Here is a 27,722-nt window from a genome sequence, read left to right as displayed (position 1 = left end):
CTGGAAGACGCAAAGGGACTCGTTTTAATCTCCATTTGATGACCACCATCGATGTCGACCGGATCGCCAAGGTGGTGGGTAGACGATCTTTATCATCCCGTACACACACAAACATCGGGACTGCAACTGCACCAGTCGGTTACGGTTTTTCCCTTCAGGGTGCGAGTTCGCTGGGACTAGTTTTCACTTTCATTTGCACACTTCGGCGACCGATCGAATCGGTGCGATTCGATATCACCTCGGTGGTGTGGGATGCCCATTAATCGAGGGTCGTCGAGGGCAAGAAGAAATAAAACTGTTCCATCGAAAGAAAATGCCCATCCTCGATCGGTCGCCTCCATGCAGGCGTAGAAAGAGAAAGCGTTTTCTTTCCCTGGCATAACACGCCGCAGAAGAGTGACATCGATTTTGGGGGCCGTTTTTGGTTCGGGGGTTTTGAGAGAAGATATTTATTGCTCGCCTAAGCTATCCGGGCGCTTAACATTTAGCACTGCACGTCTTCCGCGTTGCATTTCCAGTTCCTTTTTTGGTTTTCGGTTTTGTCTTGTAAAGCGTTTCGAACCGCTTTTTTCTTTCGTGCGAATGTCATTCGATTCGGGAGACGACCGGGTGAACATATGAGTATTTTTTGCCCTATACACCTTATACTAGCGGCTTCTAATATCTATGTTAATCGCCACTGATATAGAGAAATCTGTGCATTGTAAATTGCTTCCTAAGGGGAAGGGGAAATCTGTGAAACCAACAAACGGGTAAAATATCGTCCGGCAATGTTGAGTTGAAACATAACTAGGACCACTTTTCCGGCGGGCTATTTTTTGCGTGACATACACCGGCTACAAACATACTTGTTCTTCCATTGAGGTTACGAATCCCTAACTGCCCATCTCTCCTCGATCGATCGGCCGTTAGTGTACCTTACCGATTTTCCTACTTTCCGACAACGGTTGCCTCACCTCACGCTGCTTCAAACCGGCACGAGAAACAACTTCATCTGCGCCTTTATGTTAGAGGTTAACCACGCACATTGAACCACCAAGAAGAAAGCTGGAACTGATGCGAGCCGCCATCTACTCCTGGACCGTGAATGTCAGCTGCTTTCCGGTGCGGGACTCGAACCGGTTCGGCGGCTTGATGTCCAGTATCGCCAGGATTGCAACCGTCAGCCCGATCAGCATGAAGCTGGTGACGAAGATGCCGGACAGAATCGGGGCCGTGGTGAACCCGACGCAGTCCCAGGCGCTATCGAACTTGGTCTTGCCCTCCAGTGCCGGTTGGACCTGCGAACGTTTCGGGGAGGAGAGCGGAATTAGATGGCATTTAAACAAACTACACAAACACCGCAAGTGGATCCACTTGGCAAAGGTTAAAGGAAAACGAGCGAAAACGGGGAAAAAACCACCGAAATATCAACCAGATGCATTTACCCCACCGGAAAACAAGGAAGCTTACGTAATACATGTTTGGCGATTTTTCCCGCGCGTCTTCCGCGCTTTTACTATGAGATTAAATTTTGAGCCATTTTGGGCAGGGCTAATGAAGCCGTCGTTGTTGTCGTTTTGGAGGAGGTTTTCTTTTTACCGTCAGTCGGTGCAGGCTTTATTTGCGGTGTCTTTTACGCGCTTGTTACGCAAAGCCGTAAGCAGTTTTGCGAACGGTGCTGTGCGAACGGAAAGCAATTTTATTGATTTTAAACGTTGGGGAGAGAAAGTGACCAACGGGACGTACCCAGATTAAATGGGGTGTAGCATTTTAACTGGGTTTTGTTAAATGTTTGAATGACAAATTAAAACTCTACACGAAGTTTAAAGATAGAAGATGTAAGTAAGTGGTTGGTATGCGAATGTTGAAATACCTAGAAATTGGTATTGCCATAAGGTTACGTAGGTTGTAAGTTGTTAGACACTTTACACAAACAATCAATTGCATCCCGAAACAACAGATCGACGTACTTACTGGTGATCTTCTTGCAGCAACCGTCCATTGCTTAATCGCAAAATGGATCACAATTCAATGATGGATGGAACCTCTTTTCTCTCGGCCTACGTCAGACAACAAATCATCCATCTGAGACCAGGTCAATGGGTGGCACCGCACATTTCCCATGCTTTTCACCCCCCCAGCATTCACCCGTCTTCCGTGACATCAAACAAATGCTCCTGTTAGTACTTGATTTCGTGAAAAACCTGTACCCCCCACTGCTGCCCCATCGTGTGCATTCATATGCCAGCGAAGCGTGTTCAACAACGGCACAAAATCTAATAAATAATAATGTTTACATTGTGCACAGACAACGGTCGCACCGCGTCACCGCCGATCGGTGTGATTACGGTGTGTACTTCTGCATGCCGCTGCAGCACGTGCATGATTATTTCACCAGCCGCTGCGGCCACAATTGATCCAGTTTTCTCCACCCGTTTTTTTTTTTGTTTGTGTGATCATCCTCAATTTTTCCAACCCGCTATTTTCTCACAACTTTTTGCTTTCGTGGTTGCGGCCACCCCACGAGACCATATGCGCGCCATAATCTATGTAAGCTACAGCCTCCCTCTTGGAGCCGGTCTTCGGGCATCTTTGTGGGGCGTGCGTGAGTCTTTCGCGGGCCTTAAAAATGCGTAGATTCATATCGAAACAGAAAAAAAAGGTGCCGAAAGAGGAGGGAACGAAAAAGGTACGTTTGAATAATTCAATTATGAATGTGAATTCAATAAACTCCCAGCAAAGTAGCAACCGAACACGTGGCCTATGGTTAATATTCACCTGGAGAGAAACCCCCCGAAACCTATCCATAGGCCACCGGGCGTCATTGTCTGATAAGAAATCGGGCACCTTTGCGTCACCCAATTCGCATGGCGCGTTGCGTGATTCCAGTCCCAGCCGTCTTACCTGAATGTTCTCCAGCGTCAGGATGGTAGAGCCGTTGCGGAAAACGAGCTGGCGGGCGCACGAGTACGATGCACCGAGCGGAGCGTACGGAGCGTACTTTCCCTCCAGCTCGAGGGTCGTATCGAGGGTCTTCGAGCCGTCCTTGCTCTTGGTGTCCATCACGAATACGTCCACCTTCGACATCGACCAGTAGCCGGCATCCATGTCGAAGCGGAACTTGAGCGTGAGCTAAAACACAAACACGAGGATCCCTTTAGGCCGAACAATTCCCATTAGGAAAATTATAACACTCACCTTGTTGAAATCGTCCCCCTTAAAGGTGACGATAAGCTTGCTTTCTCGCTCGCGGGCATCGTACGTCGAAAGGGTATGCTTGTCGAGGACGTGTATCGTTTCGCCCTCGTCGGAATCGTTCAGCATCTTCAGTACCGGCGGTGCGGTAATGTACAGAATCGCCTTGCCCGGCACGTTATAGATGGAGTCGGCAATTTCCGGCTCATCCGTGGGGCTTCCCGGTGTGGTGCTGGTCGACGAATAGTCGTCGCCACCCTTCGCTTCACGCTTGTGCATCACGCGTGGTTCCTCCCATTGGTTGGCCAGAATGCCCAGCACCTTCCGTTCGCCATAGTTTTCGGTCGAGTCGCGGAACAGCGCGGACAGTTCCACATCCTGCTGCGTTGGCGATCCGACGAGGTTGATTATCTGGAATTGAACAATAAATCGTTGTTAAATCAACGGTTGAGATTTGAATTGAAGGTAACCGTCAGCGCCATCTATTGCGGGTGGTTGGAAACGCGTCGCGCACGTCAGTTTCCTGCTCTTTCGTTTTTCTCTCTCCTACTCCCTCGCACACATCCACCCCCTTGGGAGGGGGGAGGTCGCAAATTCGCGAATCGTTTCGGTTTTCTTTTTTTCCTACTTACCTCAGCATTTACATTATAGTCGAGTGGATTGGAGCTGAGCATTTGCTGCGGGCTGTAGACGAATGCGTACTGCTCGACGATCCGCTTGAACGTCGGGAAATTGTCCTCCGACAGCTTCGTGGTGCCGTTCCGCAGGAACACCACGACGGCGGCCGCATTCGCGTACAGATCCCGCAGCGCCTTATCGTCCAGCCCGGCCAGGGCGGACGTTTGCACGTCCTTTAGGTCATCCAAGCCCCAGAATAGAAACGGACCACTGTAGTACGCACCGGAGTGCTGCACGAGAGCGCTGGCCACCACCAGCGTCAGTAGTTGCAATCGGCCGAACATCGCCCGTACACCGGAACAGGGAGGGTAGCAAGCCTTGAACCGCACCAATCAACTACAAACGACTCGCCCGTTCGGTTGGCCAACCAATAATTGATGCCAATATAGAATCGGAACCAACGGCACCGAATTGTGCGACACTTTGCTTCACTTTGGGCCTGAAACTGCTGGTGACAGAAAACTCGACACGGGACGACAGAAAACGGTCGATAATTTACTCTCCATATATCTTTATGCTTCCCCGAGAGGGAGAGAGGGTTTTTCGAAAAGGGCTTTAAACGCATGCGTTAAATAGTCGTCGGTCGAAGGGAGCCGACGGTGGGACGGGTGCACCACGTGCTCCTGTTTACAAACAAAGTTGCAATGGGTTTGTAAAACACCGTCGGTGGCTGATTTAAATCGCAAAATTTAAACTTTAGAAAACTTATAGGGAAAATTAAAGTTTCATAATAATTAAAATTATTTTTTGTGGGATGGCACGTTGATAGCTGTGATATTTTTTCATATTTTATGTGTTTCATGTATCTTACAGAACTAAAATTATGGTTGTTGATATTTGATACATAATGTTGATAAAATGCTCATTCAAATTTACTTAAAATATACAAAATATAGCACCTAAATTATTGCTACTTTTCTATTACATGTGTTACATGCATCCTCAAAATAAAAGTTGAATCCATTGAACTTACATGTCATACATTACATAATTTGGAAAATTTGGATAATAGTTTTCTCAATTTCCTCATTTTTGTAGTTGGTGTTAACAATTGTGCCTATATATTAATTTAAAATCAGTTTGTGCGGTGTTTGAACTAAATTTGCGCCATCATTTCAAATTGACCGTTACGACCACGTGTTGCTTGCACCGGCTCGAAATGTTGTCTCCTGCTGCAGCACATTGGAAAAACGTCATCCAAAGCGTAATCGTGGAGAAAGTAGTGGAACCAAAACAAAAACACCTCCTCCTTTCCGGCTCCATGCTGTAAACCCGTCGGCCGACCAGCGGAAACCGGTTTTAGAAAGGCACGCATCGAAAACCACGTTGATCGGCGCGAAAGAAAACCCAAAACAGACGGCAAGTAAGCGCGTGTGTGTGTGCGTGTTACATGACCACGCAAGAGAGAGCGGTCTGATCGCGGAATGCCGGGTCCGCGATCGCGCGAGAAGACCTACAGTATTGTGTTGCGAGAATTACAGTTAGGTTACGGCGTGAGTCAGTTTGTGCTTGTCCGTCTTAGATCGTAGAAGTTGTGGCCCGCGCAAAGCGCCACTTGACTGTGGGAGTTCCCCGTGATCGAAGGCCAAAATCATAACAAATATTCGCCACTGCATTCGCGATTACGGTTTCCGCTGCAGTCGCAGTAACGGTTACGTAAAGGACACATCGCAATTTCGTCCACTGCAAAGGTACATTTGTACAAAGTGATGAAATCGACCGAAAATGAGTCAAACAGGAAACGTTCTCTTATGCTGGTATTCGCTGCTGGTTCTTCTGCTGACTGGTGAAGGTAAGTGAATGGTCTTGCGTGACGCCTGAATTGCCACGTCCCACGACGCTTCCGCTGCGATGGACTTGGAAATCACACCATCGATCTAAAATGATCCTTATCTGTGTTCTGTTTTAGCGCTGGGTGTGAATCTGGTGGCGTACATTTCGCAACGAGGTCTGCATGGGGAAATTTCCTTCTCGCAACACAGCGACCGGCAGGTGCAGATTGCTTCCGAGCTCGAGACAACCCTACAGTACCCCGAGCAGGCCTGGAGCTGGGGTGTTTACCAGCTCCCGGTGGACTATACGATCGTCGATCCGGTCGAACGGTGCCAGGTGGCTCGGCTGGGCGAACAGCTTTGGTCGTTCGACGACGACCTAGGCTACCTGATGCTGCCCGGGAACGAATCCACCACCTGGTTGAACGACATTTCGCTTACGGGTGAGAAGGGGCTGTGGGGAAAATCGTTGGTACTGTTCGATCCGGCCGCCGGCGTGCGCATCTGTGCCACGATCGGCACACGCGACGGTTCACAGGACCATCTGGCCGAGGCCCGCTTCACGAGCCCCATCAGTGGGTCCATCTACTTCCGGTGGCTGGCGGCCAAGGAGACGAACCACTCGGACACGCTGATCCATGCCAACCTGTTCCACACACGGGACCAATCGCGCAAGATGGCCAACCCGGCGTACACCGAGCACGTGTGGAAGATCTACGTGACGGACATCTTCGAGAGTGACGCGCAGAACGCGGAGGAAAATTGTAACAAGCTACAGCTGGTGTTCGACCCGCAGAATCTCGGTACCGGAAGCGCTATCGGTGACATCGACGGTCGTGTTGGTCCGCTGCGCATCAGTACGGACGCGCGGCGGCACAAGTATCCGCAGCTGTTCAACGATCATCAGCTTGTGCTGCTGCCCAGCGATCTGTACGGGCCTTCCCGCAAGCTGTACGTCGTAGTGTTCGATCCGAACCATCCGGATACGTTTCTAGCGTGCGCCAAGATTCGCCACCAGAAGCCACGGGTGGCACGCGCCCTTGTCGATGGTGGTGGGATGCGCGGGGATATCCGATTCACGCAGCGATCACGATTCGAACCCACCTGGATCAGTGCCAACTTCGCTTCGGCCTCGAACGATTCAGCGGCAAACGTTGCCTATGCCAAAGATGTGTCTAGCTTTAGGATAACCCAACTGCCACTGGCAGCGTACTCGGCCCCGGACCCAAGCTACTGTTTGACCGCGGGAGACACACACAATCCGACGGGAGTGGCTGAAAAGGACAAACCTCCGCCCGGATATGGTACACAGGATCAGTACCCGGTTGGTGATCTTAGCGGGAAGCTGTTGAACCGGAACAAAAAGGAACCGCACAGCTTCTACCTACCTGGAACGAGTGCCGAGCTGTCCGGTGCGTACTGGGATACGTTCCTTCCCCTACAAGGACCCCATTCGATCGTGTTCCGTAGTTTCACCGTGCAGCGATACAACCGCACACTGCCGACCAACATTACCGAAATGCCGTGGGCATGCAGTACGATCGCCTTATACGAGTCAGTCCGTCCGTACCAGATTCCGATTGTCACGGCGCAGGTACTTTTCCGCTACCCGATCGTGGGCCGCATCCTATTCCGCCAAGTGAAGGACGAACACTGGACCGATACGGCCGTCATATTCGAGTACCTTATCCACGCGGACGGTTCGACGGTCAACAACACGGACATGCACCGGTGGGCCATAACGGATGATCCACCCGGGAAGGATTTTTATGACTGGCAGAACCGATGCGTTAGTACCGGAGGTGTGTACAACCCGTTCAAGGCGGCCCCGCTGGCGGGGAATGGATGGGAAGAGGTATGCACCACCGGGACGCCGGAGCTGTGCCGGCTAGGGGATCTTTCGAACCGTCTCGGTACGCTCGAGATCGCTGGCAACAAAAAAGAGTCGGCGCGGATAAGTAGGAAAATGTTCGTCGATCAGAACTTGCCGCTGAGTGGCTACGCCAGTATTGTTGGCCGATCGGTGGTGATTTACGGTGACAGTGGGCCACTGGCGCGTGGAGAACGTTTGGCATGTTCGCTGTAAGTTTTATGTTACATGAAATTGAAACAAATTTTAACAATACACTTTACATGTTACAGAATCGGAGGCTATCATAGGCGGAAGGTGGTCGCAAGGGATTGGTACTCGAACGGGGATCCACTGACGATCAAGGGAAAGCTCGAAATGGTTCAACAGTCGGAGTACGATCTGACCAACGTCGAGGTAGATTTCAAAGGACTCGACAAAAACAGTGGCTACCATGTGCATATAGTAAGTGATGTTAATCTCGTCAACGCCTTCGTTCTCCTCGTAACTTGTACCTTTTCCTTCCCTCAATAAGGCTCCGGTTGAGGGGGACTTGGAATTTCCCTGCGAGGACTCGACGGTGTACGGTCACTGGAATCCACGGAACATCAATCCGAAGCAGTCGCCTCCACCGGCCCAGGGCAGTACGGATGAGTACGAGTTGGGGGACTTGAGTGGCAAGTTTGGAACGCTCGATGAGCTCTCGATGTACGAGGAGTCATACAACGACACCAGGCTACCGCTGTTTGGCTATGAGAGTGTCATCGGAAGATCGATAGTGGTGCACAAGAAGGAGCGCAATCGGCGGTGGGCTTGCAGCACACTGGAGCGTGGTTATAGCCCTAGCGAGGCGAGGGAGATTCGTGCGATCGCGTCCTTCCATCATCCTGCCGGGTATGCGTACGGGTACATCCGGATGACGCAGCTCATTGGGAATGATAACAGCCAGAGCGATACCATCATCGAGGTGAAGCTGCGCTACCCGGGACAGCACGACCGGAACGTAACCCACAACCATAGCTGGAACGTGTGGGTGAACCCTGTCGGGGTGGATGCAACCGTGAAGCAGGTGGAGACACGCTGCGTCGCGGCCGGTTACGTGTGGAATCCCTACTATACCCAGCTGGCGGACCCTTTGAACGTGAGTGATACCTTCGGAGGGCTTTAGTCGTTGGTTGTATGACGAAAGCACTGTTATATATTTCAGCAAGACCTGTACAGGCAAGAGTGCGGCCCGGACAATCCGCTCCGCTGCTATGTGGGAGATGTTTCTGCCCGGCTGGGACCTATATCGATCGGCAGCCGGCGGCAAGTGTTTACCGACAGCAATTTTCCGCTGGAAGGCACGGTGAGTGCGCTTGGCCGATCGATTGTCATCTTTGGGGCAGACTTTGCCGGCACCCGGTTCGCCTGCGCACCCATCGAACCGGACCACGACATCGTGAAGTACATCAACTTGAAGAAACCCCCTCGGTTCGTGGTGGCCCAGTTCCTCGAGGACGTCCGGCATGTGATGGGACTGCCCGAGTGGATGTTGGCGATCGACTCGCGAAGCACGAAATCGCTGCACAATGATGCCTGCATTCAGATGATCGTGCACTTCAAGGGCCCCAGTGCGCACCGTATCGAGCAGGACTTTTCGCGTCTGCTGGCCGTCGGGCGGCTCGACTCGCCGAGCATCTACATTCCCGGGTACGACAACAGTAAGCGCCGTAAGACGCTGTCCTATCGGACCTGCGGTGTGCGCGATCCGAATGATAAGAAGACGGCAAAGGTGTTCTTTGGCAGCGGTTCCGCTAAGCCGTCGCAAACGATTAGCTCAGTGTTGACGATCGTGTTACCATTTTTGATATTTATGAAACCATTTATGATTTAAGCGGTTGTTCGATGCACGTTTAACGTGACATCCATCCATCTGTGGTTCCTGAAGAGTTTCTTTGAATAATTGCTATCATTACTAAATAACGTTACGTTCTATATGTTCTGAACGACAAAGAAGAGTCTCAAAAGGTAGCTTCGCAATCAAATAAACCGTTTTCTTTAAACATGTTTAAACGGAAACGATTCGTGTCCTTTAAAATAATTCAGCCTAAATGTATGCTTTCCCATAAAAAGCTTCGTCTTAGTAACTGCCTATGACTTCAGCTATGTTGGACGGAATTAAAAGCTGTTGTGTCTGGCCACATTTTCACGCATAATTTTCACGCGCACATAAATAACCCATTTTCTTTTAACTTTTCCACCCACTTTACTTTAAAAACAAAATTAAATGAACACCCAATCGTATCGCTTGATTGCATCGTTCGATGTAAAATGATTAATCGATTGGTTTGCCTAAATAAATTTTTCCCTTTCTACTTAGAAACATTAATCTACTAATATTTTGAACAAAATTCTTCTTTTAAAATACGAAACTAGTGAGAATGTGTGCGATCATTACTTGGAACAAAAGCAAAAGTAGTGGAATAGATCGCGCATGCTAGCAAGCATAAGGCAGCCCGATCCCGAAAAGTTAAAAATAGAATCACCAACTTGCAGATATTTGATACTAAAACAAACGAGTCTCTGATTTGGGTTTTTTATCTTGTTTCTCTTCTTTTCCTCTGTTTTTTAATAATTCTTCTTTCTGCTTCCCATAATTAACCACTATAACATTGCTTGTTCTTGCAGTTTACACCACGATCTTAAGGATAATCTTGTTTTTCACTCATGTTGTTGTAGTTGTAGTTGTTGTTGTTGTTGTTGATGGCGATGATATTATTGTTCGTCCTTTGGCACTTTGGAACTTGGGCGAGCCGCGTGTGAGCATGACGTGGCTCGACCACAAGGCGGAGGATGGTATTGGCGTCGGTGTTGGTGTTCGGTTCACGAAAGTGCCAGAGGTTTGCGCAGTATTCAATTGATAAATATACATAACAAACATTACAAAAAAAAAAACAGGCACAAGCAAAAGAGCAATCGAATGACAAGGATATAAAAAAGACGAATTGGAAACGAAAGATAGTTATACAAAATAAACAGAATCCATTGTTTTAGATTTTTTTTGTTAGTTTTTTGGTTTGTTTTTGGCTTTAATTATAAAATTTATTCTTCCGCCTCCTCCTCGGAACCGGTCAGCATCGAGATCAGAGCAGCAGTGTCGATGAAGCCCTTATCGTCAACGACCATCTGATCGAATGCATCATCAACCTCGTCCTCGGTGAACTTGTCCTGGCCCCAGTGGGTCAGGGCGTAGCGGAACTTCTCGCCATCGATCTTGCCGTTGGAGTCGAAGGCCTTGAAGGCGTTGATGACGACATCGTCGTCATCGGTGCCACCGCCGGACATGCGGTTGGCGAACAGCGTCAGCAGCTGGGTGAAGTTGAGTGGTCCAGCAGCCTCACCAAGCATCTCGTCCAACTCCTTGTCGGACACCAGCTTGCCCAGGGCGTCGAAGGTGGAGCGGAGGTCGTTCTTGCCGATAACACCGTCCTTGTCGTTGTCCATTAGCGCGAAAGCCTGTCAACGGGAGTGCAGAGGATAGGAAAGGAATGGTACACAGTGAGCATGTGGTTCAACTTTTTCTCTGGCCGCAGCAGCAACGTACCTCCTTGAATTCGGCGATCTGCTTCTGGGAGAACAGCACGAAGACCGAGGATGGGGCCTTCTTTGCCTTGCGGGACGACGAGCCGCGGGTCGATCCACGCTGGGATCCGGCCGCCGAATCCGATGGAGTCGGTGCCGCCGGGGTGTCTGCTCCGGGAGTGTCAGCAGGGGTATCGTCCTTGGACGACGCCTTCTTCTTCTTGACCTTCTTCTCCTTCTCAGACTGTTATATGGGAGGTGGGAAATGGATAATAGATGGAGTTTGATCAGATCAGAGTTTAAACGCCTTGTTTCGGGATCCTTATCACCGCTTGCCTATCACCATTGTACGATCGCGTCCATTCCTATTCCACAGTTTATCCACACTCGGTGACATAAGTCTCAAGCAATTCCGTAGTGGAAAACATTCGTGCAAAATAAAGATATGCTCGATCAACCATAATGCAAACGCCTCTATTAGCTCGCTCACACAGTTTTGCCACCGGTTTTGGTTGCGTTAAATTTTCCACCACCACAACTCGGCCCTTCGAAGGTCGGTGGATTTATTTATAGATCTTGAAGATCTTGGACGATTCGCTCCACCGTCGACGATCGGCACGCTCCGATTGCGCCATACGATTGCGTAACGAGCGGATTAGGGATTTTCATCGCACTATCTTCGGCCTCCCGTCAGCACAAACAAAAAACAGGGCAGGTTCAGGCTTGGTTGGGACCAAACTATCCGTAGAAATTCACACGTGTAACGTCCGCAAAAGTGCCTTCCGGTGGTGGTTTCCGCTCATGTGTGTATCCGAATGCGATCATTGAACTTTCAACTGAAATCCGGACAGGATTCACTAGCACTAAGTTGAAACTTTCCGTTAACTAACAGAACTATCAGGGGAAAATAAAACTATTGCACAGTTCCTCGATGGACTACAGCAGCAGCTCCGAACACTCGAGCAGTGGATGAACAGTTAAGAACGGAACGAAAACGGCGTACGGTGCTAGCAAGTCTCAGGTGGTGCTGGTTGGTTCCTTACCATGGTGCTTAGCTGGTTTGGTTAGAGCGACTCTACTCGATTGCAGCTCCTGAGCGACTGATTTTAAAGAAGCACCGTCGATGATAAGTACGGTTGCTTCCTCGCGTCCGGCGGGTCTTATTCGCCTTATTCGGCGAGCGTAGGAATGTCTTTTATATTTTCGTACTGCGCGCGGCCAGTGCGCAGCCCTATTATTAGGCCGCAGTGCGGCGAAAACTCCCCCGGCAGGATTCCGGTGCGCCGGCGCAGAACCGAGCCGCCGTCCTCGGGCCGGTAGGCCCGTGGTGCTCCGTGCGCCGGTGTGCGTACGGATTCTGAGCTGGTGGTTGCACAATACAGAAGCCAGCCTTTTTTCGCGGTCCCATACGTGACGGGTTTGTGAAAAACCACCCATTTTCCTGCGGCAAAGAAACGGATCCTCTGACGGGGCTGTGTGTATGTGTCTGCTTATTCGTATGATCCCGATGCACGGGTTGTCGGTGGCGATATAGACATATGGGTGTGTGACCCTTCCTACCGCTCTAGCAGTGTTGGCTTGGCTGAAAGCTGGATCTAGCCTACCCCGGCACACATTTGCCCGGCTCGGAAGATTTATTTTTAAACCATTTTTTTCTACCACCGGTGTTGCGTGGACGGACCCGTCGGATGGCGGATGCTTCACCCGTGGCCTTCTACGGGCTCTTCCCGGCTTCTTCCGCGGACCACACGGTTACGTACGAGTCGGTGCGTAAGCGAACGCGAACCGCTTTGCGCTGGGCAAGACGTGGCAACTCGGCAATTTCGTCGGACAGAGTTTTCACGGTTTTGAACAGTGAGGAAGCGGACGATGAAAGATGGGGTAGGGGCGAGAATTGGGACTCCCATTTGGTAACGTACTGGCCTGGTGGTGTATGAACTAGTTTCACCGTATCCGTCAACTCCCTGCTGAAAATGAAGAAAGAGAAAGTAAGAAAAAGACTTGAGAAATGAAAAAACAAAGGAAAGCAAGCATACAAGCAAGTTTTCCTTGGAAGTTCATTGATGGCAAAAAAATCCAGATGAAACCATCGAGAGAGATGGAATTCGCGGTTTCTTTGCATACCTCGGCAAACACCTGCATATGTTTCTTCTCAGACTTGCTTAGAATTTAAATATTGATCTTTTTTGAAAAAAATGATAGGGCAAATTAAAATGTGAATGAAAACTGTATCAAAATATATCAGAAAAATGTTAAATGTAAAAATATACTATTTTTATTTAAACTTAATAAAATTGAAAACACAGACAATGCAATTTCAGATTCAGATTCACGAATGCGATGATATTAAACATTGGTTTAAATATTCGTAATAAGTTTTAGTAATTTGTTCCTTTTACTACTGTTTTATAATACATATTTAAAACTTTCACTTTTATATTTTAACTAACTGATTTATCCGATTTTATCCGGGAGGAAACAACTTTCAAACAAAAGTGTTTGCATTCAGCATCTTGGGTTTTACACTTTGAAATTTTATCATTTTTGAAAACAACAATAGATATTTAAAACTTTCACTTGTATGTTTTAATTATCTTTTTTGAAATTATGTTGTCGAATCTACGACAACCAGTAGCACAATGTATACGACAGAAGAATAATATTTGAACAAAACCATCATCCCCTGGTCAAGCATATGATCCGAACATCCTGACATTTAATTAAATTAAATTAAAAATTTAACCGAGAAAGCCCAGGATAAGGCCTAATAATAGGGAAGAAATGTCCTAAGAACAAAAAAGTCAATTCGAGCATGCTTCTATTAGCTCTAACAATACGGCGTCCTGATAAATAAATAAATTAAAAACCAAGCTAAATGGATAAATTTCCCTAATTTTATAGCTACTACTCAACCTGCTACGGTATTCATGATGTATGAAGTTTCCAAAAGTAGTTTCGAAACTCAACAATTTAGATTCAACGGGAATAATTGAATTCTACGCATAGCATATTTAATGTAGCTTAAAACAATTGTAATGTTTCATCTACACTCTGCACTTTCCCCTGCAAACCAATAATCTGATAAAGTAATTAGTTTTAAAATTTACAACGACGAGTTTGTACAAGAAGTTGGTCTTGAAATAAAAGGACCAGTATGTTTACTATGGAACTTGAAATTAAGCACCAAAATGTACCATTTTAAAATTTTACAACAGTCTGAATTTGAATCCCATGGATGCAATTAACAATCTAAATGGGTTAACAAACCATAAATATAAGTTGGCTTATACATAAGCAACCATAAATATAAGTTGGCACTGTGGGCATTTTCATTTGTGAAATTTTAACTCTGTGGGCGCTAAAAACCGGTCATGTTTTATGCACCGATAGTTGTAATGTTAGAACTGTTTACCATAAAACATGGCAATTCTGTAGTTTCATATTATACTGCAGTGAAACGATGAACCGATCACTTAAGGAACGTCTAATTGGAACGTTGCAAAGTTTAACGTTAGCATAATTTAAAATAGGTTACAGGTATTTTAGAAGATTTGCCATCACCTTCACATTGTCCAGTAGAAGAATATTGTTTTCGGTCGAGTTTTTTGTTACATTTACCTAATTCGTCCTTGACATGACGTACATCAACGCTAAAGACGTTCAAAAATATATTTTCAAACTTAAAACGCAAATAGCCTCCAAAGAGCGCAAAGAGTAAAATCGAACCAGGTCATATAACAAATGGTTCATGGCATAACCATAGGATATGGGTAAATTTGAACGAATTTATTGGCATTATTGGTAAAAAATAAAAACTTATCAAACGGATTAGCCAAGGTGAGAATTTTATTTCAACAAACTTCATAAACAACATCGTCACACTAAACTGATTCGGTGGTTATCTTGCTTTGGCTCTGAATAAACATACGTCTTTTGCTAGAAGAAGCGAGGCTCTGTTGCACGTGAAAGCAGAAGCGAGAAGAAACACCATTAGCCAAGACGATCTCTGAATGGTTTAGGATAATTTTAGATACTCCCGTTGTGTTGTAAATATGACCGAGCAGAGCAGATATATTGACGACGGGGGAAAGTTAGAAAAAAAAGAAATCTACAAGCAGGTTGAAACCCCAATTTATAAAAGGCCTTCGAAGTGAATTTGTTTCTGCTTATTTTCACTCGAACCGCAACGAGCAAAACATCCCACGAGCTGTGGACTTGTCAGTAACAATAAACGACACCGTTGAGACTCATTTGGCGATATCGTACCGTTTGTTTAACGAGAGTGTAATGGTACGAAACTATCGCCGATCTCCGAAATCTGATCGTCAGCTGGACAGTTTCCAACGATCGACGTTCGCCGAATGGAATTAATTGGCGAAAATTCGACAGCAAACGAGCCCAGATTGCTACCGCGACATCGCGCCATCAGCCACAGACGGGGCCTAGCTAAGACTGCATCTCGGTTCAACCGCGAAGTCATTACGTAGACGGCGACTGAACTCTCTACCAGGGTACAGATGCCCCACGGATTAGCCGGTACACACCACACAAGCCAGGGCAGAAATTCCTGCGCTAAAAATACTGCCAATAATATTTTTACACATGACAGCCATACACTCCCTTCGGTTGCCACCAACCGTCGGCTGTTCGCGATTGCGAGGGTGCTATGGCAAATGCAAACAGTTGGGTTGAATTTTACTGGTTCCATGGGGCGAGTGTAGTGGGTTGTTTGCTTGGTTTTGCTGATGAGTCATCCTGATACATTTTGTTTTCAAATCGAGATTTTCCTTTTTATTCACCAGGTGGACAGAATAACCAATGTTTGACAAGCTTATTATAAAAACCAAAATAACTGAGGACAAGGCTATTGCTCATTCTGATATTACTTAATATCGTATCCCGCGTTTATATTATTGATTGTGTTGCATTTATAAGTATATCCGGCAAACATCTTGGTATTTGGTACGTCTTCGATACGAAAAACGGCAAACCGTTGAATCACACCCTCTCCTCCCACACTCATACGCCTGCAACGATGATGTCGTTTACGTTTACGTGCCCCAACGGAGTTTTCCGCACCGTAACCGAACCGAAAAACAACTTTTCGGGTTGAATTTCGTTTGCGTTTGGTGCGCTCACGCATCGGCGACTTTCTTCGCCCTGGCCCCGAAAATAGAACTGCCCACGCGCACAATGGTGCTGCCCTCTTCGATCTGCAAAGAATGGGCAACGAGAAGAAAATAAAAAAAAATAAATCACGTCGACGCACAGCATTGGTAGTTGGTCAGTGGTGTGCCTACCGCTTGCATAAAATCGTCCGACATTCCCATCGACACCTGCACGTCGGCCGGGTCTCGCTCGAAAGTGGTGCAGATCTCCTGGTGGCATTTCATCAACGTATTAAAGTCCGGGTTCGGCCCGGTACTGTAATCGTGCCCGAATCGACCAATGGTCATCACACCCTCGCACTTAAGATGAGGACATTTTTCCAGCACATATCGGTAAAGCCCAACCGCTTCCTCTGGTTGGACTCCATTTTTTTCTTTAAAGACATAAGATCATTTCAATGTGTAACCTTGGTACTGGATCGTGCGAAACCCACCATCTTCGCCACTCGTATTTATCTGCACCAGGACGTTCAGCTTCGCCGATTTGTCCGCATGCTCTTCCTTAATTTTTCCCCATGCTTTATTTAATCCTTCCGCCAGTTTTATGCTATGGACCGTTTGGATCATGTGCAAGTTAGGGAGATTCAATATCTACCAAGAGAAAAAATATAAAAGAGCAATACACTTATTGCTGTACTATAGCCGTAAGGAATCTTCAATCATTCTATTTACCTTGTTGATTTTATTGCTTTGCAAATGTCCAATGAAATGCCATCGGATGTCCTGGCAATGCTCCAATATTCTCGCATCGTTTGCCTTTTCTACGAGCTCCTGAACGTAGTTTTCACCGAAATGGCGCTGTCCAATGGAATACGCATCCAATATCAGCTCCACCGGTTTGGTTTTGCTGACGGCTACTAGCACAGGTTTCGGAACATTGCTTATCTGATAAGGAAGACAGATGAACCGAATGAGTGATCATTGTGGCAGGCTTAGTATAGGAAGCTGATTTACAAATATTTTCCTCTAAGTTGTTCAAAGATTACGACATTGTATAACTATGTAGTACATGGGCCATGGTAAAAATAGTGGCGATGGTACAAATCATGCATGATACAAATAGTGTACGATTTTCATCGAAAAATTGAGTTGAGCTGTACAACAAATAGGGGATTGCACTATTGAAGCCATGGGACTAAACGTGATAATGTATGGATTAAATGTAATTTACTTTGATACACATAATGCCTATGCTCTTGTTATGTTGGTGATATGGTAGCAATGATTGTTACTAGTGTATTTACCGCCGATCGTTTGCCGTACGCTTCCTCAATTTTCTGCAGCGTCTGCCGTATTCCGAGTTTCACGTCTACTTCACCCATTACCCTGCGTATCATTGAACAAACTGCTCGGAGGAATTTTGTTTCACTTGCAGAGCCTTTAAAACAAAGAAGAATGCAACAATGTTGCAGGAGATATCACGGAATATTCTGGTCTATTTAATACCTCTTACGAAATGGAAATGTAAACAAATGTTGTTATTGTTTTCAACGCTTTGACGTTTTAATTTGACACCCCATTTGACGTTAGTCATTTTCAGTTCTTTCCGGTAAATTACAACAGAGGGCGTGCTAGTCGCAAGCTTCCTGATTCAAACATATTTTCGGTTGTAGTTTAGAGAAATTTTAAACCTTATCGTAGTACGCTTTGTGTTCTGAAGCTACCACACTTTAAAGATAGTGTTTGGAAAGAACGGAAGCCAAATTTTAAGTTCTTAAAAAAGTTAATAAATCAAGTGAAAATGCCATCTCCTGGGCCAGCTGATTACAAATTACCGACGACCATCGGATTCCAAAATCATGATCCGCGAAAAGAACGAAAGCCAATGTATACGATGAGAGGTATTTCTAAGCCAAAGGATGACTCCTTTGGACCTGGTCCAGCCGGATATTCATTGGGAAAACAAACACGAATCGGAAAACCCCACCAGCAGATGTATACCATGGGTAAAAGACTGGATTTAGTGAAGCAAGATCAAACACCCGGACCGGGAGCGCACAACAACCATCTTGTTCCTACGATGAAAAGCAGACGCGCACCACAGTATAGCTTTGGATTGCGGATTGATCTTCCGAACAAGGACAAAATTCCCGGGCCAGACCAGTACAACGGAGTTGTCCATATGATTCGCCCAAAAGTACCGAGTTATTCAATGTAAGTAGGATAATGCTTGTAATTTATGATATTCAAAAGCATTCTACTATCGACGATCGTATTTTCCGTCGACAGGAGGCCTCGAACGAAGGAGCTAAGTGATGTTGTTGGACCAGGACCAGCGAAGTACGCCATGCCAGCGTGCAATGTCACACATCATCGACCTCCGAATTATTCGATACGAGGGGCACACAAGGATTTTCTTCAACGAACACCCCATCCAGGGCCTGCAAATTACAACTTGATGAATCTACGGCTCGATACGACAGCACCAAGCTACTCCTTCGGAATCCCATATCCGAGCTGTAAATTACCGATGATAGTGCCGGGTGATAATTGTTAAAAAAGATTGACCAAAACTGATCTGGCTGATGTTATTGTCTCTGAGGAAACGTGTTTCGCCGATGCAACAAATATGCTCAAATTAAAACTACCGGCAATGCAGTACTTGTTATTAATTTGATCCGGCAACAGCAATATAAGCCGAAAATATGTTATCATATAATAAAATTATGCTTTTCATATTCGTCTCGATCTACTTGTGGTAGTTTTGAAATAGGTCACACACAAACGAAATTTGGCAATCCTTACACACCGTAAATGTTTATACCCGAAAACAAACAGAAACGGAAACATCATTCAACGAAAAATAATGAGGCACAACGGATGCTTAAATGTCATCAGATCGAGTTACAAACCGGCCGTATACTACATTGCGCCGTGTAATAACCGGGAGATTGTCAAACGTAACCACTCGCCACAAAATCCGGGAGTACTTAAATGGCACCGGTTAAATGTGCGAACCCATTAGTAGTTGTTTCGCTTCACTTTCTTCGTCCGAATCGCGTGATGGGACGGTGTTTCGGACCGATTCCCTGACTCGATCATCCCCAGTTCATGCCAGTAGTGGCCGAAACTATCATTTCTGCGGAGGAAACGATCTTGACGGGCCCGAAACGGAAAGACGAAACAAACGGAAAGAAGAGAAAAAAAAGTCCAGCAAATCCAAAAATCCCCCACACTTGGCCCACCAAACGAACTCCGCGGGCGCGCAACGCCCCAAAAGAGCCTACACCAATTAACCGGCATAACGAGGATCAAATTACTCACCAAAAGCCACACTCATTTGTTATTCACTGAATCGATCTTGTCGCACCGGATGAAAAATGTCATGAGCATATCAATAAAGCAATAAAATCCCAGCGCTCCACCATGATTGCTCGAGGTGGGGTGGGATGGTATCGGGGGCGGGAGGGCCAAAGGAAACACCCCATTTTCACTCAATCCTCTCTTTCGATCCGCGACGGTTCGGACACCGGAGGAAGCAAACGGGTTGATGATGATGATGGTGATCATTTCCTTCGGCTTAAGTGTGGGTCTTTTGCCGAAAACCAACAGTATACGGCCTATAAATGACGCTCCCAAAACCGGACAACGCTGACGATCGCAGGGGTTCGGTACGGAGTCTCATGCATACCCACAAACGGCGCGTTCATCTCCTTCCGAATGGCTAGGACTAGGAAACCTACGCCTCCGACCCGTTGGCGCGTTGCTTTTACAGTCCGGGATCCCGTTCCAGGTTTTGTCTTCGTCCGTGGCTCGCCAGTTTCCTATTCCGCAGACGAAGGTATAAGGCGCAGTCGATTAGATGCAATAAAAACTTAATTTGATTAGATATTTATATACACGCCGTTCGCGACCGAACGCGCGCGCGCTCCGGAACCACGTTGTTGCGTAGGTTTGGCAGATGACTCTCGCTCGGGGAGCTTAGATGAAGACTCATGTTACTGCTCGAAAGATGTAAGAGACGTATTCTAGGATGGCAAGGGGTAATGTCTCAATTGGTGACACCCCGTGGGGTGCATTTACTTGGCCATTTCGGTTGGCAGGATGGTGTGGTTAGCGCGGGGGGATCGTAAGGCTGTTGAATGGTTGAGCAACATGTTACTCAGTGCATCCAATGGCGCACAACAGTGTACATGTTCAAATGGTACCACACAATGATCTGAATGCAGTTGAATTTACCTTGATTGATTGATTTTTAACAAGAAGGGAATATGTTTCAATACGGACACTGCTGATTGATGTTGAAAACATTTAAGAATGTGAACTAAATTAAGAATAATCTAAAATGCACACCTAGCTGGTTAGAGTCGAAGCTGGATGAATCGTTGACAAACCTCATTCGATCCGATTTATGAGTAAATGATTTGCTCCCTGTGCCTTTATCGCTCCTATTTGCCCCTAACTCCCTGCATCTCATCGAATGTGGGCGGCTGCGTGGGGCTCTGCCGTTTTACAACCTGTTTACCAGATCGCCGATCGGTTTGTTGTAGCCCGTAATGAGCGGTACATGTTGCGCATCGGTTCGCATCGACCGTAATTCAGCCCGGGATGGACGCCAGCCACGGGAGGTTTCGGTGGGGTCCGGTGCATGTTTGTACTTACATCATCCATTACCCGAGGTACGTGTTGTTGGAAGTACTTCGGTCACGGCTAATTTAGCACGAACTGTACCACCCTTGCAGGGAGTGCGAGCGAGCGTCCCTTCCCGAAGAAGTGTGTTATGTTGGTTTTACCCTCAAATTTAATTATACGCATTTTTGTGCATGTTCTGTTTTTAATGACCACATAATTAATTCATATTTTATTGTTCTGACCACTCGTGGGGCAGAGAGGAGGGGCAGAAAAAAGTGGTACATCGACTGTGTATGTGTGTATTTGCTCTGTTTTGTGGTTATTTCCTCGCCTTCCGTCATTATCGTCCCGTTGATAACCGAGGGGAACGCTACGTGAGGGGTGGCGTTTGCATAACAATTACACCCTGCCGTTAAGATGTCTTTCCGGTTGGCACTCCCGGCTTCGCCAGCGGTCTCGCCAGGGAAGCAGGTGCGCATCGGACACATTGTGCAATGATGTCGCTACAATTTGTGCTGATGTGAAAACTGCTGGAGGTGGAAGCTTTTCGCATGATTTTCATGTCTCTCCTGGTGTATAATTATTGTTTTGTAAATTAGATTAGAATCAAATAAAAAGAAAATATTGAAAAAGATTCGTTCCTTCGTTTATTCCTTCAGAATGCTGGCACTCGTTGTTTTGTACGATTTTATATCAATTATTCAAAAAAAAAATAATAAAACAAACTTAAACAATCTAAAGTTAGTCGTTACTTTTTGGCTAATAAAACAAATTTTATGCATGTTCTAGTAACATAAAACACTGAAAACCCCGATAAGACCATGACTGTCTAACCTAACGCCCGAATGGGCATCAGGATACGAAAATCCACTGTAGTTTTCGTACCATTCAGCATTCCAGGGCTTCGTACGAACCGCGTATGGCTCGATGTATGCAATTAATTCGTTATCAACAATTTTGCTCGGTCGTGCCTAATTTGCCGAAAAGCTGGCACAAAATGGCACAACGGAAAGCCTGCGAAAGGCAGCAAGCAGCCCCGAAAAACCACACACCAGTATGATTAATGACACGGTTGATAGGGCATTAAACCGGCATGTTTCTGCATGGACCGACCGACATCGATCCGGACAACTTACTCGCCGGTGCCAGGTCGCGGTTCGAAAGCAGCGGAGGGACGGGAAGGAGTGGGACGTGTTGCAATGGGTGAGTTTTATGATACACTAATATTTATCTTAATTATCTCTCCCTGCCGGGACCCGGGTGTGAGGCGAAACCTAAGATTGACCCTTCGCACGCTGGCTTGTTGAGTTTGCTGTTGAAAATCGAATAAAAACGCGTCGTGATCGCGATCAGTCGAACCTTTCGAGGGGTCACGGGACTCGGGCAGCTGAGGGAACCCTTTCGATTTCCCGAACCTTTTGTACGCCGATGATCCATCATGCTCCAAATCGGCCGCATTGCGCCGTTCATTAAGCGCCGAATCGCCAACATGTGATGCGGCACTGGGAAGGTCTCCCTCCTTCGCCGTTATGCTACTTTACGAACCAAGCGCCAACAAATTACCACCGCCTTTACCCAGGTGCTTCATTTGCATAATGGAGTTTATTATTGCAGTTGCACGGATGCACCTTTTTTTCTTATGTTAGTGCTCTTCTATGGTGCCCTCGTTTCGTCCCATGCCTGCTCGAATTATGCACGGGCAGCAGTATGCTCACATTGTTCTCAGATCTCTTTGCCTTCTGTACGTCTGCCTTCCTTTTGAACGTCCACCATCCAAAACTCGTCCGGCCACTTATCACTTGCCAAGCTTTGGTTCGGCAAACCACTATCATTATCGGCCACAATGCTGCTACAATGGAAAGCCACACAGGGTCGACAAAGAACCTGTGGAGCCACTGCGAACCATGGCGACGCACCCACCATTGGTGAGAAGACGCGGGGTGAGCAGGGGAAACAATCTCCCTTCAAACCGGTGTTCATTACGGCGTCAGGTTGTTAATTAACGATCGTTTTGCGCGAAAACAGCCGCCACTCACATGATCGCATGATCGGCGGCACCAGACCCCTCCGGTTACCGTCATCGGATTCACGCATCGATCGATTGATGTTGTTTCTCCGAATGTGCATTTCGTTCAATCGACTACAACAACACGTTACCCTAATGTTAGGTTCGATTTTCAATAGTGTAATTGTAGAATCTTTGATCTGACGATCGGTTCATCCGGTTAACAACGCACTTACCGAACATGGTGTATTAAAGCTGCATTTACGTGTGCTTCGGATGTTTCGGACTTGTCTCACAATCGATCTCGCTTTCTTTAAGCAATGAAGAGATGTTAGAAACAACGTATGCGCATTTGTTCAAAGTTTACCAGTTTAGTGCACTTTTAGTTAATGATTTTTTTAATTACTTCTTATGCTACAAAATGTGTGCTTTAAAAATTCGACAACCTAAGCTCTCATGCTATTTACGGATATTTACGCGTGAATTTTGAGCCTTCTGCGCTTCATGTGAACTATGCATAAGACAAGCGGCTGATTACTATGCAGTGGTCTTGCTTTGTAAGTTTACAACAAAACGGAAATTTCGATTGCACTAACCAAGAGCTCAGTTGGAAGATTGGTCTGCAGTAATGTTTCTCTCAGAGTACAGAATATCTCTATATATATTGTTGCATGGCCTGGTTGTCTATTTATTCACGTGAAACATCCTTATAAGTGACAAAACGAAGGTATTTTAATCCTTCTATTGCTAATCGTTCTGTACCGTTTGTGTCGCATTTTGACCCCAAACGTTCGACTCAATCCAATCGATATAGTACGACACCTTAGTGTAGATTGACGTTACTACATTGTAACAACTCGTACCTCGAGATGCTATGCCAACTACATACGAGATGCAAGGTTTAGTTGCGTTTTCCGGCATCAAAGCTTCTCCTGAGAATTCATCACACGAGTAAGTTCTGACACACAGTTGACCATCGTGTAGACCATCCGGGAAATATCTAGAGCTTAAATCCACTATGGTGCATTCTTCAACCGATAATTCTTCTAGTTGTAGCTTCATCAGAACACTCCCAACTTTTCTGGACAAATAATCTGTTTCAAATCCGGTGGAAATGTAGAGGGAGAAGCTTCGATATTCCGTGTCCCATAGACATGCCGGTCGAATGACCCTCGATAATGGCACCTTTTGTACTAGCTTCAGTATTGCAATGTCGTGATATGCTTTACGGGCCGAATATTCTGGATGCATCAATACGCTTTCAATGGCCACCTGAACCTCGTCATTGGATTCATTTTCGCTGTCGTGTATCCCAAGTCGAACCACTTCTGGGATGGTGCGCTGGATGCAATGGGCTGCAGTTAGAACATGCTGATCACTGATTAATGTTCCACCACATTTAAACTCGTATTCGTCTTCCTTATCTTCTTTGAGGTAGCCCAGCAATGCATGGTGCGGAATCTCGCCATTCCGTACAACGTTATCTTCATCGACCGGTCGTTCGACTTTTGTGCAGTTTTGAACCGGAGAAGATGTAATTTTTCGGTACTCTTCGCACTCTGAAAGAATGGAAAACAAGGTAGGCATAAAACGATTTCATAACCAACTACGCATACTTACTTTGCACGGCAAGCCTTTGACCTTTGATAAAGAAAAAACAAAGCATTACTTTCTCACTTATTGATGTCGAATAATTAGCTTCAATAGAACTTAGCTTAGATAGAACTTACCTTCAATAAAACTTGTAATACTGCTGCAGCTCAAAAGCAGAATCAAACCCTTCCACATTTTCAATGGTTTTCTTTCACATCAAAGGCAAGAAACGTCGATTTCCTTCCTAGAAACCACTGGTAAATGACCTCGGCAGAGCTTCTGTTTCACGCGATCCTCACACTTCAATGGCTATGCGTTCACTGACAATATTGTTTTTATACTGATATTTTATATAGTCGATCTAGGATTGTGTGAAGCGTTCACAATCTACCGTGCTATGGGGATTCCCGTCTTATTTCGTATTTGGTGCGTGGTCTGCTTAGACATCAAGGTTATGTAGGGTTATCAAAGTTATCAAGAGTAAACGTTATCAATCAAATGTATACATTTATAAGCTCCCACAAGCAGGTGTTTTGTAACGCCAGGAAGAACTGTTGATGCATTGGAGGAGGTTTGGAGTATGCTACATTATAAATGGGTTCATGGTTCAACAAGGCGAGTAGTTGCACCTTGACTTTAATAATTGTACTATGATTAGCTATTCGCTTAGCAAATTAAAATGTTAACATGTTAATTCATTCACGGAAATTATACAGCAGATGACTTGAAAATCTTATTTAGTATTCTTTGGCAAACAAGAAACAACGTAGTTTCAGGTGGAAATGTATGACGTACATACTCTAGGACGATTTTTCGTTTTGGAGTCTTTTGGTGACATTAACCGCTCAAGCTCTTTGATATTATTCCATTCCGAACCAAGCGTTTCGTAAGTCTTAGCTTCTAATTAGGCTGAACATTCTCTGGGTCACAATCTCCTCAATCCAAATCATCTCAATCTATGGAAGACACCCCCAACGCAAATTCCAACACGTGTTCCCACCTTACTGGACGATCAAATTACTTACGTAAAAGAAATGCGTCTAAGAATACCGATCGTAAGATGGCAAAGACCTGCTGAACCCCAAAACGAAGCACGATGCCGTTTTGCGTACAAAACATCACACAATGCGTTTTGGACACGCAAAACGGTTTATTCGCAGGTTCCATCAAGGCGCTGAAGATACCTTGATCAGCGCTCTGATGATAGCTCAACATGCCCATTTTCGTAACTTGGGTTGCCCTAAGATCCACCTTTGTATCTTCTAGCTATGCTGGCCCTGGTCCACGCACAAATCCGTACAAATGATCAACGTTTCAACGAGAAATTTATTATCCCTAACAATCAGCTTTGAATTGCAACACAACAACATTTAGATTATTTTACCATGAAATAAGACCATGTTTCGGATATTAGAAAGCACCCCGTTTACTTTTGAATACTATCACTTTTGTACTGTGATGTTACCATGTCCTTCATCGATTTGGCTATGGTTTTCGGAAGAATATTTTTTTCATATCATCTCTATCAAGCTCTAGCAAGTTCGCAATGTCCAATAAGCCATAGCTATGAATATACGAAAGTCTTATCCGTTCTTATATCATTTAAAAAAATTAACATGACTTTGTAACAGTAAATGGTTTGAACCACCATGGCGTGCATAACTGCCAAAGTAAATTGCTTCACTATCAAATTTATTTATACAATCCTGTTCCTTACATCAGTTCCTCAAACATTTCATTATAAACAGATTTAAAGTTCCCAAAGTTCAGGATCAGCTTCAATTTTTATGTTCAATATCTCTGAGTCTAACATTTAGTGCAAGTGGTCTTACTTCATAAATTTGCAACAAATCTACTAAATGCACTAACGAGCACCAAAGTTGGAAGATTGGTCTGCAGTAACATTTCTCTCAGTCCATAGAAGATCTAATCTGATCGTGTTCTACCATCGTCAGTCTAATTGTACAAGTGGATTTAGTAATAAACACTCATTAACACAACTGTTTGGTCTGGTTGCCTATTTATTCACGTGAAACATAAACGACACAACGAAGGTATTTTTATTCATCTGTTGCTAACCGCTTTGTATGTGTCAGGGTTAGTCGCATTTTGGCCCCAAACGTTCGCCTCAATCCAATCGATGTAGTACGATACCTTAGTGTAAATTGACCCTCCTTTACAACATGTGGTACCTAGCGATGCTATGCCAACTACATACGAGATGCAAGGTTTCAACGCATAAGGTACAGGTTTCGGCATCAGAGCTTGTCCGGAGAATTCACCACACGAGTCAGTTCTGACACACAGTTGACCATCGTGTAGACCATCCGGGAAATATCTAGAACCTACAACCGCCATGGGACATTCTTCAACCGATAATTCTACTAGTTGTAGCTTCCTCAGAGCAGTTCCAACTTTTCCGAACGGTTCATCTCTTTCAAATCCGGTGGAAATGTAGCCGGAGAAGTTTCGATATACCGTGTCCCATAGGCATGCCGGTAGGATGAACGGCGAATATTTCACCTTTTGTGCCAGCTTCAGTATTGCAATGTCATGGTACACCTTGCCGTGCGAATATTCTGGATGCGTCAAGACTCCTTCGATGGCCACCTGAACCTCCGTACCGGTTTCTTTTTTTGTGTCGTATTCCCCAAGTCGAACCACTTTTGGGATCGTAGGGTGTATGCAATGGGCTGCAGTTAGCACATACTGATCGCTGATCAGTGTTCCACCACATTTAAACTGGTATTTGGCTTTCCTATTAGTTTTGAGGTAACCCAGCAATGCATGATGCGGAAACTCACCAAACCGTGCAACGTTATCGTAAACGTTTGGTAATTCGTATTTTGTGCAGTTTTGATACGTTTTACGAAGCACTGTTAAATTTCTCGAAATATGTACTACTGGAGTAGATGTCATGTCCCAGTACTCTTCGCACTCTGAAGAAATGGAAAACAAGGTAGGCATAAAATGTTTTCATAACAAACTATGCATACTTACTTTTCACGGCAAGCTTTTGGCCTTCAATAAAGAAAATAAAAAGACAAAGCATTACTTTTTCAGTATTTCATGTTAAATCATTAGCTTTAACCGACTTTTTCTTAAATTAGAGTTAGCTTGGACTTAAAGAGATCTTACCTTGAATGAAACTTGTAATACTGCTACAGCCTAAGAGCAGAATTAATCCCTTCCACATTTTTGTATTTTTTCTTTTACATCAAACGAAAATCAAAATCTCGATTTTCTTACTAGAAACCACTGGTAAAAGCCCTCGGCAGTGCTTCTGTTTCACGCGATCCTTACACTTCAATGGCTATGCGTATACTGACATTTTTGTGTTTATA

The 27,722-nt window shown here is 45.6% G+C and overlaps 7 protein-coding genes across 7 annotated transcripts; 2 read left to right on the top strand and 5 right to left on the bottom strand.

Annotated features, from left to right (window-relative positions):
- Positions 1-477: 477 nt before the first annotated feature.
- Positions 478-4,139, bottom strand: LOC131287893 (uncharacterized). The gene is made up of 4 exons (XM_058316985.1): positions 3,810-4,139; positions 3,181-3,588; positions 2,887-3,114; positions 478-1,280 (listed from the first exon to the last, which is right to left on the bottom strand). Exons 1-4 carry the CDS (start codon positions 4,137-4,139, stop codon positions 1,071-1,073), a joined length of 1,176 nt encoding a protein of 391 aa, XP_058172968.1. The 3' UTR covers positions 478-1,070.
- Positions 4,140-5,580: 1,441 nt separating this feature from the next.
- On the top strand, positions 5,581-9,352 carry LOC131284123 (uncharacterized). Its single transcript, XM_058312978.1, has 5 exons — positions 5,581-5,647; positions 5,765-7,709; positions 7,770-7,941; positions 8,012-8,617; positions 8,684-9,352. The coding sequence occupies exons 1-5, from the start codon at positions 5,581-5,583 to the stop codon at positions 9,350-9,352; spliced, it is 3,459 nt and encodes a 1,152-aa protein (XP_058168961.1).
- Positions 9,353-10,058: 706 nt separating this feature from the next.
- Positions 10,059-15,991, bottom strand: LOC131284122 (myosin regulatory light chain 2). Its single transcript, XM_058312977.1, has 4 exons — positions 15,927-15,991; positions 12,827-13,007; positions 11,063-11,284; positions 10,059-10,974 (listed from the first exon to the last, which is right to left on the bottom strand). The coding sequence occupies exons 1-4, from the start codon at positions 15,989-15,991 to the stop codon at positions 10,561-10,563; spliced, it is 882 nt and encodes a 293-aa protein (XP_058168960.1). The 3' UTR covers positions 10,059-10,560.
- A 122-nt stretch (positions 15,992-16,113) lies between these two features.
- Positions 16,114-17,639, bottom strand: LOC131287894 (pyridoxal phosphate homeostasis protein). Its single transcript, XM_058316986.1, has 5 exons — positions 17,453-17,639; positions 16,881-17,093; positions 16,643-16,799; positions 16,341-16,582; positions 16,114-16,253 (listed from the first exon to the last, which is right to left on the bottom strand). Exons 1-5 carry the CDS (start codon positions 17,543-17,545, stop codon positions 16,176-16,178), a joined length of 783 nt encoding a protein of 260 aa, XP_058172969.1. The 5' UTR covers positions 17,546-17,639; the 3' UTR covers positions 16,114-16,175.
- Positions 17,640-17,949: 310 nt separating this feature from the next.
- Positions 17,950-18,705, top strand: LOC131284121 (outer dense fiber protein 3-like protein 2). Its single transcript, XM_058312976.1, has 2 exons — positions 17,950-18,362; positions 18,438-18,705. The coding sequence occupies exons 1-2, from the start codon at positions 17,950-17,952 to the stop codon at positions 18,703-18,705; spliced, it is 681 nt and encodes a 226-aa protein (XP_058168959.1).
- A 4,827-nt stretch (positions 18,706-23,532) lies between these two features.
- On the bottom strand, positions 23,533-24,573 carry LOC131284120 (serine protease snake-like). The gene is made up of 3 exons (XM_058312975.1): positions 24,516-24,573; positions 24,406-24,426; positions 23,533-24,344 (listed from the first exon to the last, which is right to left on the bottom strand). The coding sequence occupies exons 1-3, from the start codon at positions 24,571-24,573 to the stop codon at positions 23,533-23,535; spliced, it is 891 nt and encodes a 296-aa protein (XP_058168958.1).
- A 1,869-nt stretch (positions 24,574-26,442) lies between these two features.
- LOC131284119 (serine protease snake-like) lies at positions 26,443-27,574 on the bottom strand. The gene is made up of 3 exons (XM_058312973.1): positions 27,517-27,574; positions 27,379-27,399; positions 26,443-27,317 (listed from the first exon to the last, which is right to left on the bottom strand). Exons 1-3 carry the CDS (start codon positions 27,572-27,574, stop codon positions 26,443-26,445), a joined length of 954 nt encoding a protein of 317 aa, XP_058168956.1.
- Positions 27,575-27,722: the final 148 nt, after the last annotated feature.

This window comes from Anopheles ziemanni, chromosome 3 (genome assembly GCF_943734765.1).
Source record: "Anopheles ziemanni chromosome 3, idAnoZiCoDA_A2_x.2, whole genome shotgun sequence".
Classification (NCBI taxonomy): domain Eukaryota; kingdom Metazoa; phylum Arthropoda; class Insecta; order Diptera; family Culicidae; genus Anopheles; species Anopheles ziemanni.
This window is presented reverse-complemented; position numbering and strand designations above follow the sequence as displayed.

Excerpts from the sequence above, each read along its gene's own strand:
- LOC131287893 (XM_058316985.1), bottom strand. The coding sequence starts at position 4,139 with ATGTTCGGCCGATTGCAACTACTGACGCTGGTGGTGGCCAGCGCTCTC. Across the intron at positions 3,115-3,180 it reads AGGGGGACGATTTCAACAAG|CTCACGCTCAAGTTCCGCTT; the intron begins GTGAGTGTTATA and ends TTTGTGTTTTAG. Across the intron at positions 1,281-2,886 it reads TGACGCTGGAGAACATTCAG|GTCCAACCGGCACTGGAGGG; the intron begins GTAAGACGGCTG and ends AAACGTTCGCAG.
- LOC131284123 (XM_058312978.1), top strand. The coding sequence starts at position 5,581 with ATGAGTCAAACAGGAAACGTTCTCTTATGCTGGTATTCGCTGCTGGTT. Across the intron at positions 7,710-7,769 it reads GAACGTTTGGCATGTTCGCT|AATCGGAGGCTATCATAGGC; the intron begins GTAAGTTTTATG and ends TACATGTTACAG. Across the intron at positions 8,618-8,683 it reads AGCTGGCGGACCCTTTGAAC|CAAGACCTGTACAGGCAAGA; the intron begins GTGAGTGATACC and ends TATATATTTCAG.
- LOC131284122 (XM_058312977.1), bottom strand. The coding sequence starts at position 15,991 with ATGTTTGCCGGATATACTTATAAATGCAACACAATCAATAATATAAAC. Across the intron at positions 13,008-15,926 it reads AACGCGGGATACGATATTAA|CAGGGAGTTGACGGATACGG; the intron begins GTAATATCAGAA and ends CTTCATTTTCAG. Across the intron at positions 11,285-12,826 it reads GTCTTGCCCAGCGCAAAGCG|TCTGAGAAGGAGAAGAAGGT; the intron begins GTTCGCGTTCGC and ends CCCATATAACAG.
- LOC131287894 (XM_058316986.1), bottom strand. The coding sequence starts at position 17,545 with ATGATACGCAGGGTAATGGGTGAAGTAGACGTGAAACTCGGAATACGG. Across the intron at positions 17,094-17,452 it reads CGTACGGCAAACGATCGGCG|ATAAGCAATGTTCCGAAACC; the intron begins GTAAATACACTA and ends CTTCCTTATCAG. Across the intron at positions 16,254-16,340 it reads CGGACGATTTTATGCAAGCG|ATCGAAGAGGGCAGCACCAT; the intron begins GTAGGCACACCA and ends CATTCTTTGCAG.
- LOC131284121 (XM_058312976.1), top strand. The coding sequence starts at position 17,950 with ATGCCATCTCCTGGGCCAGCTGATTACAAATTACCGACGACCATCGGA. Across the intron at positions 18,363-18,437 it reads AAAGTACCGAGTTATTCAAT|GAGGCCTCGAACGAAGGAGC; the intron begins GTAAGTAGGATA and ends TTCCGTCGACAG.
- LOC131284120 (XM_058312975.1), bottom strand. The coding sequence starts at position 24,573 with ATGTGGAAGGGTTTGATTCTGCTTTTGAGCTGCAGCAGTATTACAAGT. Across the intron at positions 24,427-24,515 it reads TATTACAAGTTTTATTGAAG|GTCAAAGGCTTGCCGTGCAA; the intron begins GTAAGTTCTATC and ends TCTTTATCAAAG. Across the intron at positions 24,345-24,405 it reads TCAAAGGCTTGCCGTGCAAA|AGTGCGAAGAGTACCGAAAA; the intron begins GTAAGTATGCGT and ends CCATTCTTTCAG.
- LOC131284119 (XM_058312973.1), bottom strand. The coding sequence starts at position 27,574 with ATGTGGAAGGGATTAATTCTGCTCTTAGGCTGTAGCAGTATTACAAGT. Across the intron at positions 27,400-27,516 it reads TATTACAAGTTTCATTCAAG|GCCAAAAGCTTGCCGTGAAA; the intron begins GTAAGATCTCTT and ends TCTTTATTGAAG. Across the intron at positions 27,318-27,378 it reads CCAAAAGCTTGCCGTGAAAA|AGTGCGAAGAGTACTGGGAC; the intron begins GTAAGTATGCAT and ends CCATTTCTTCAG.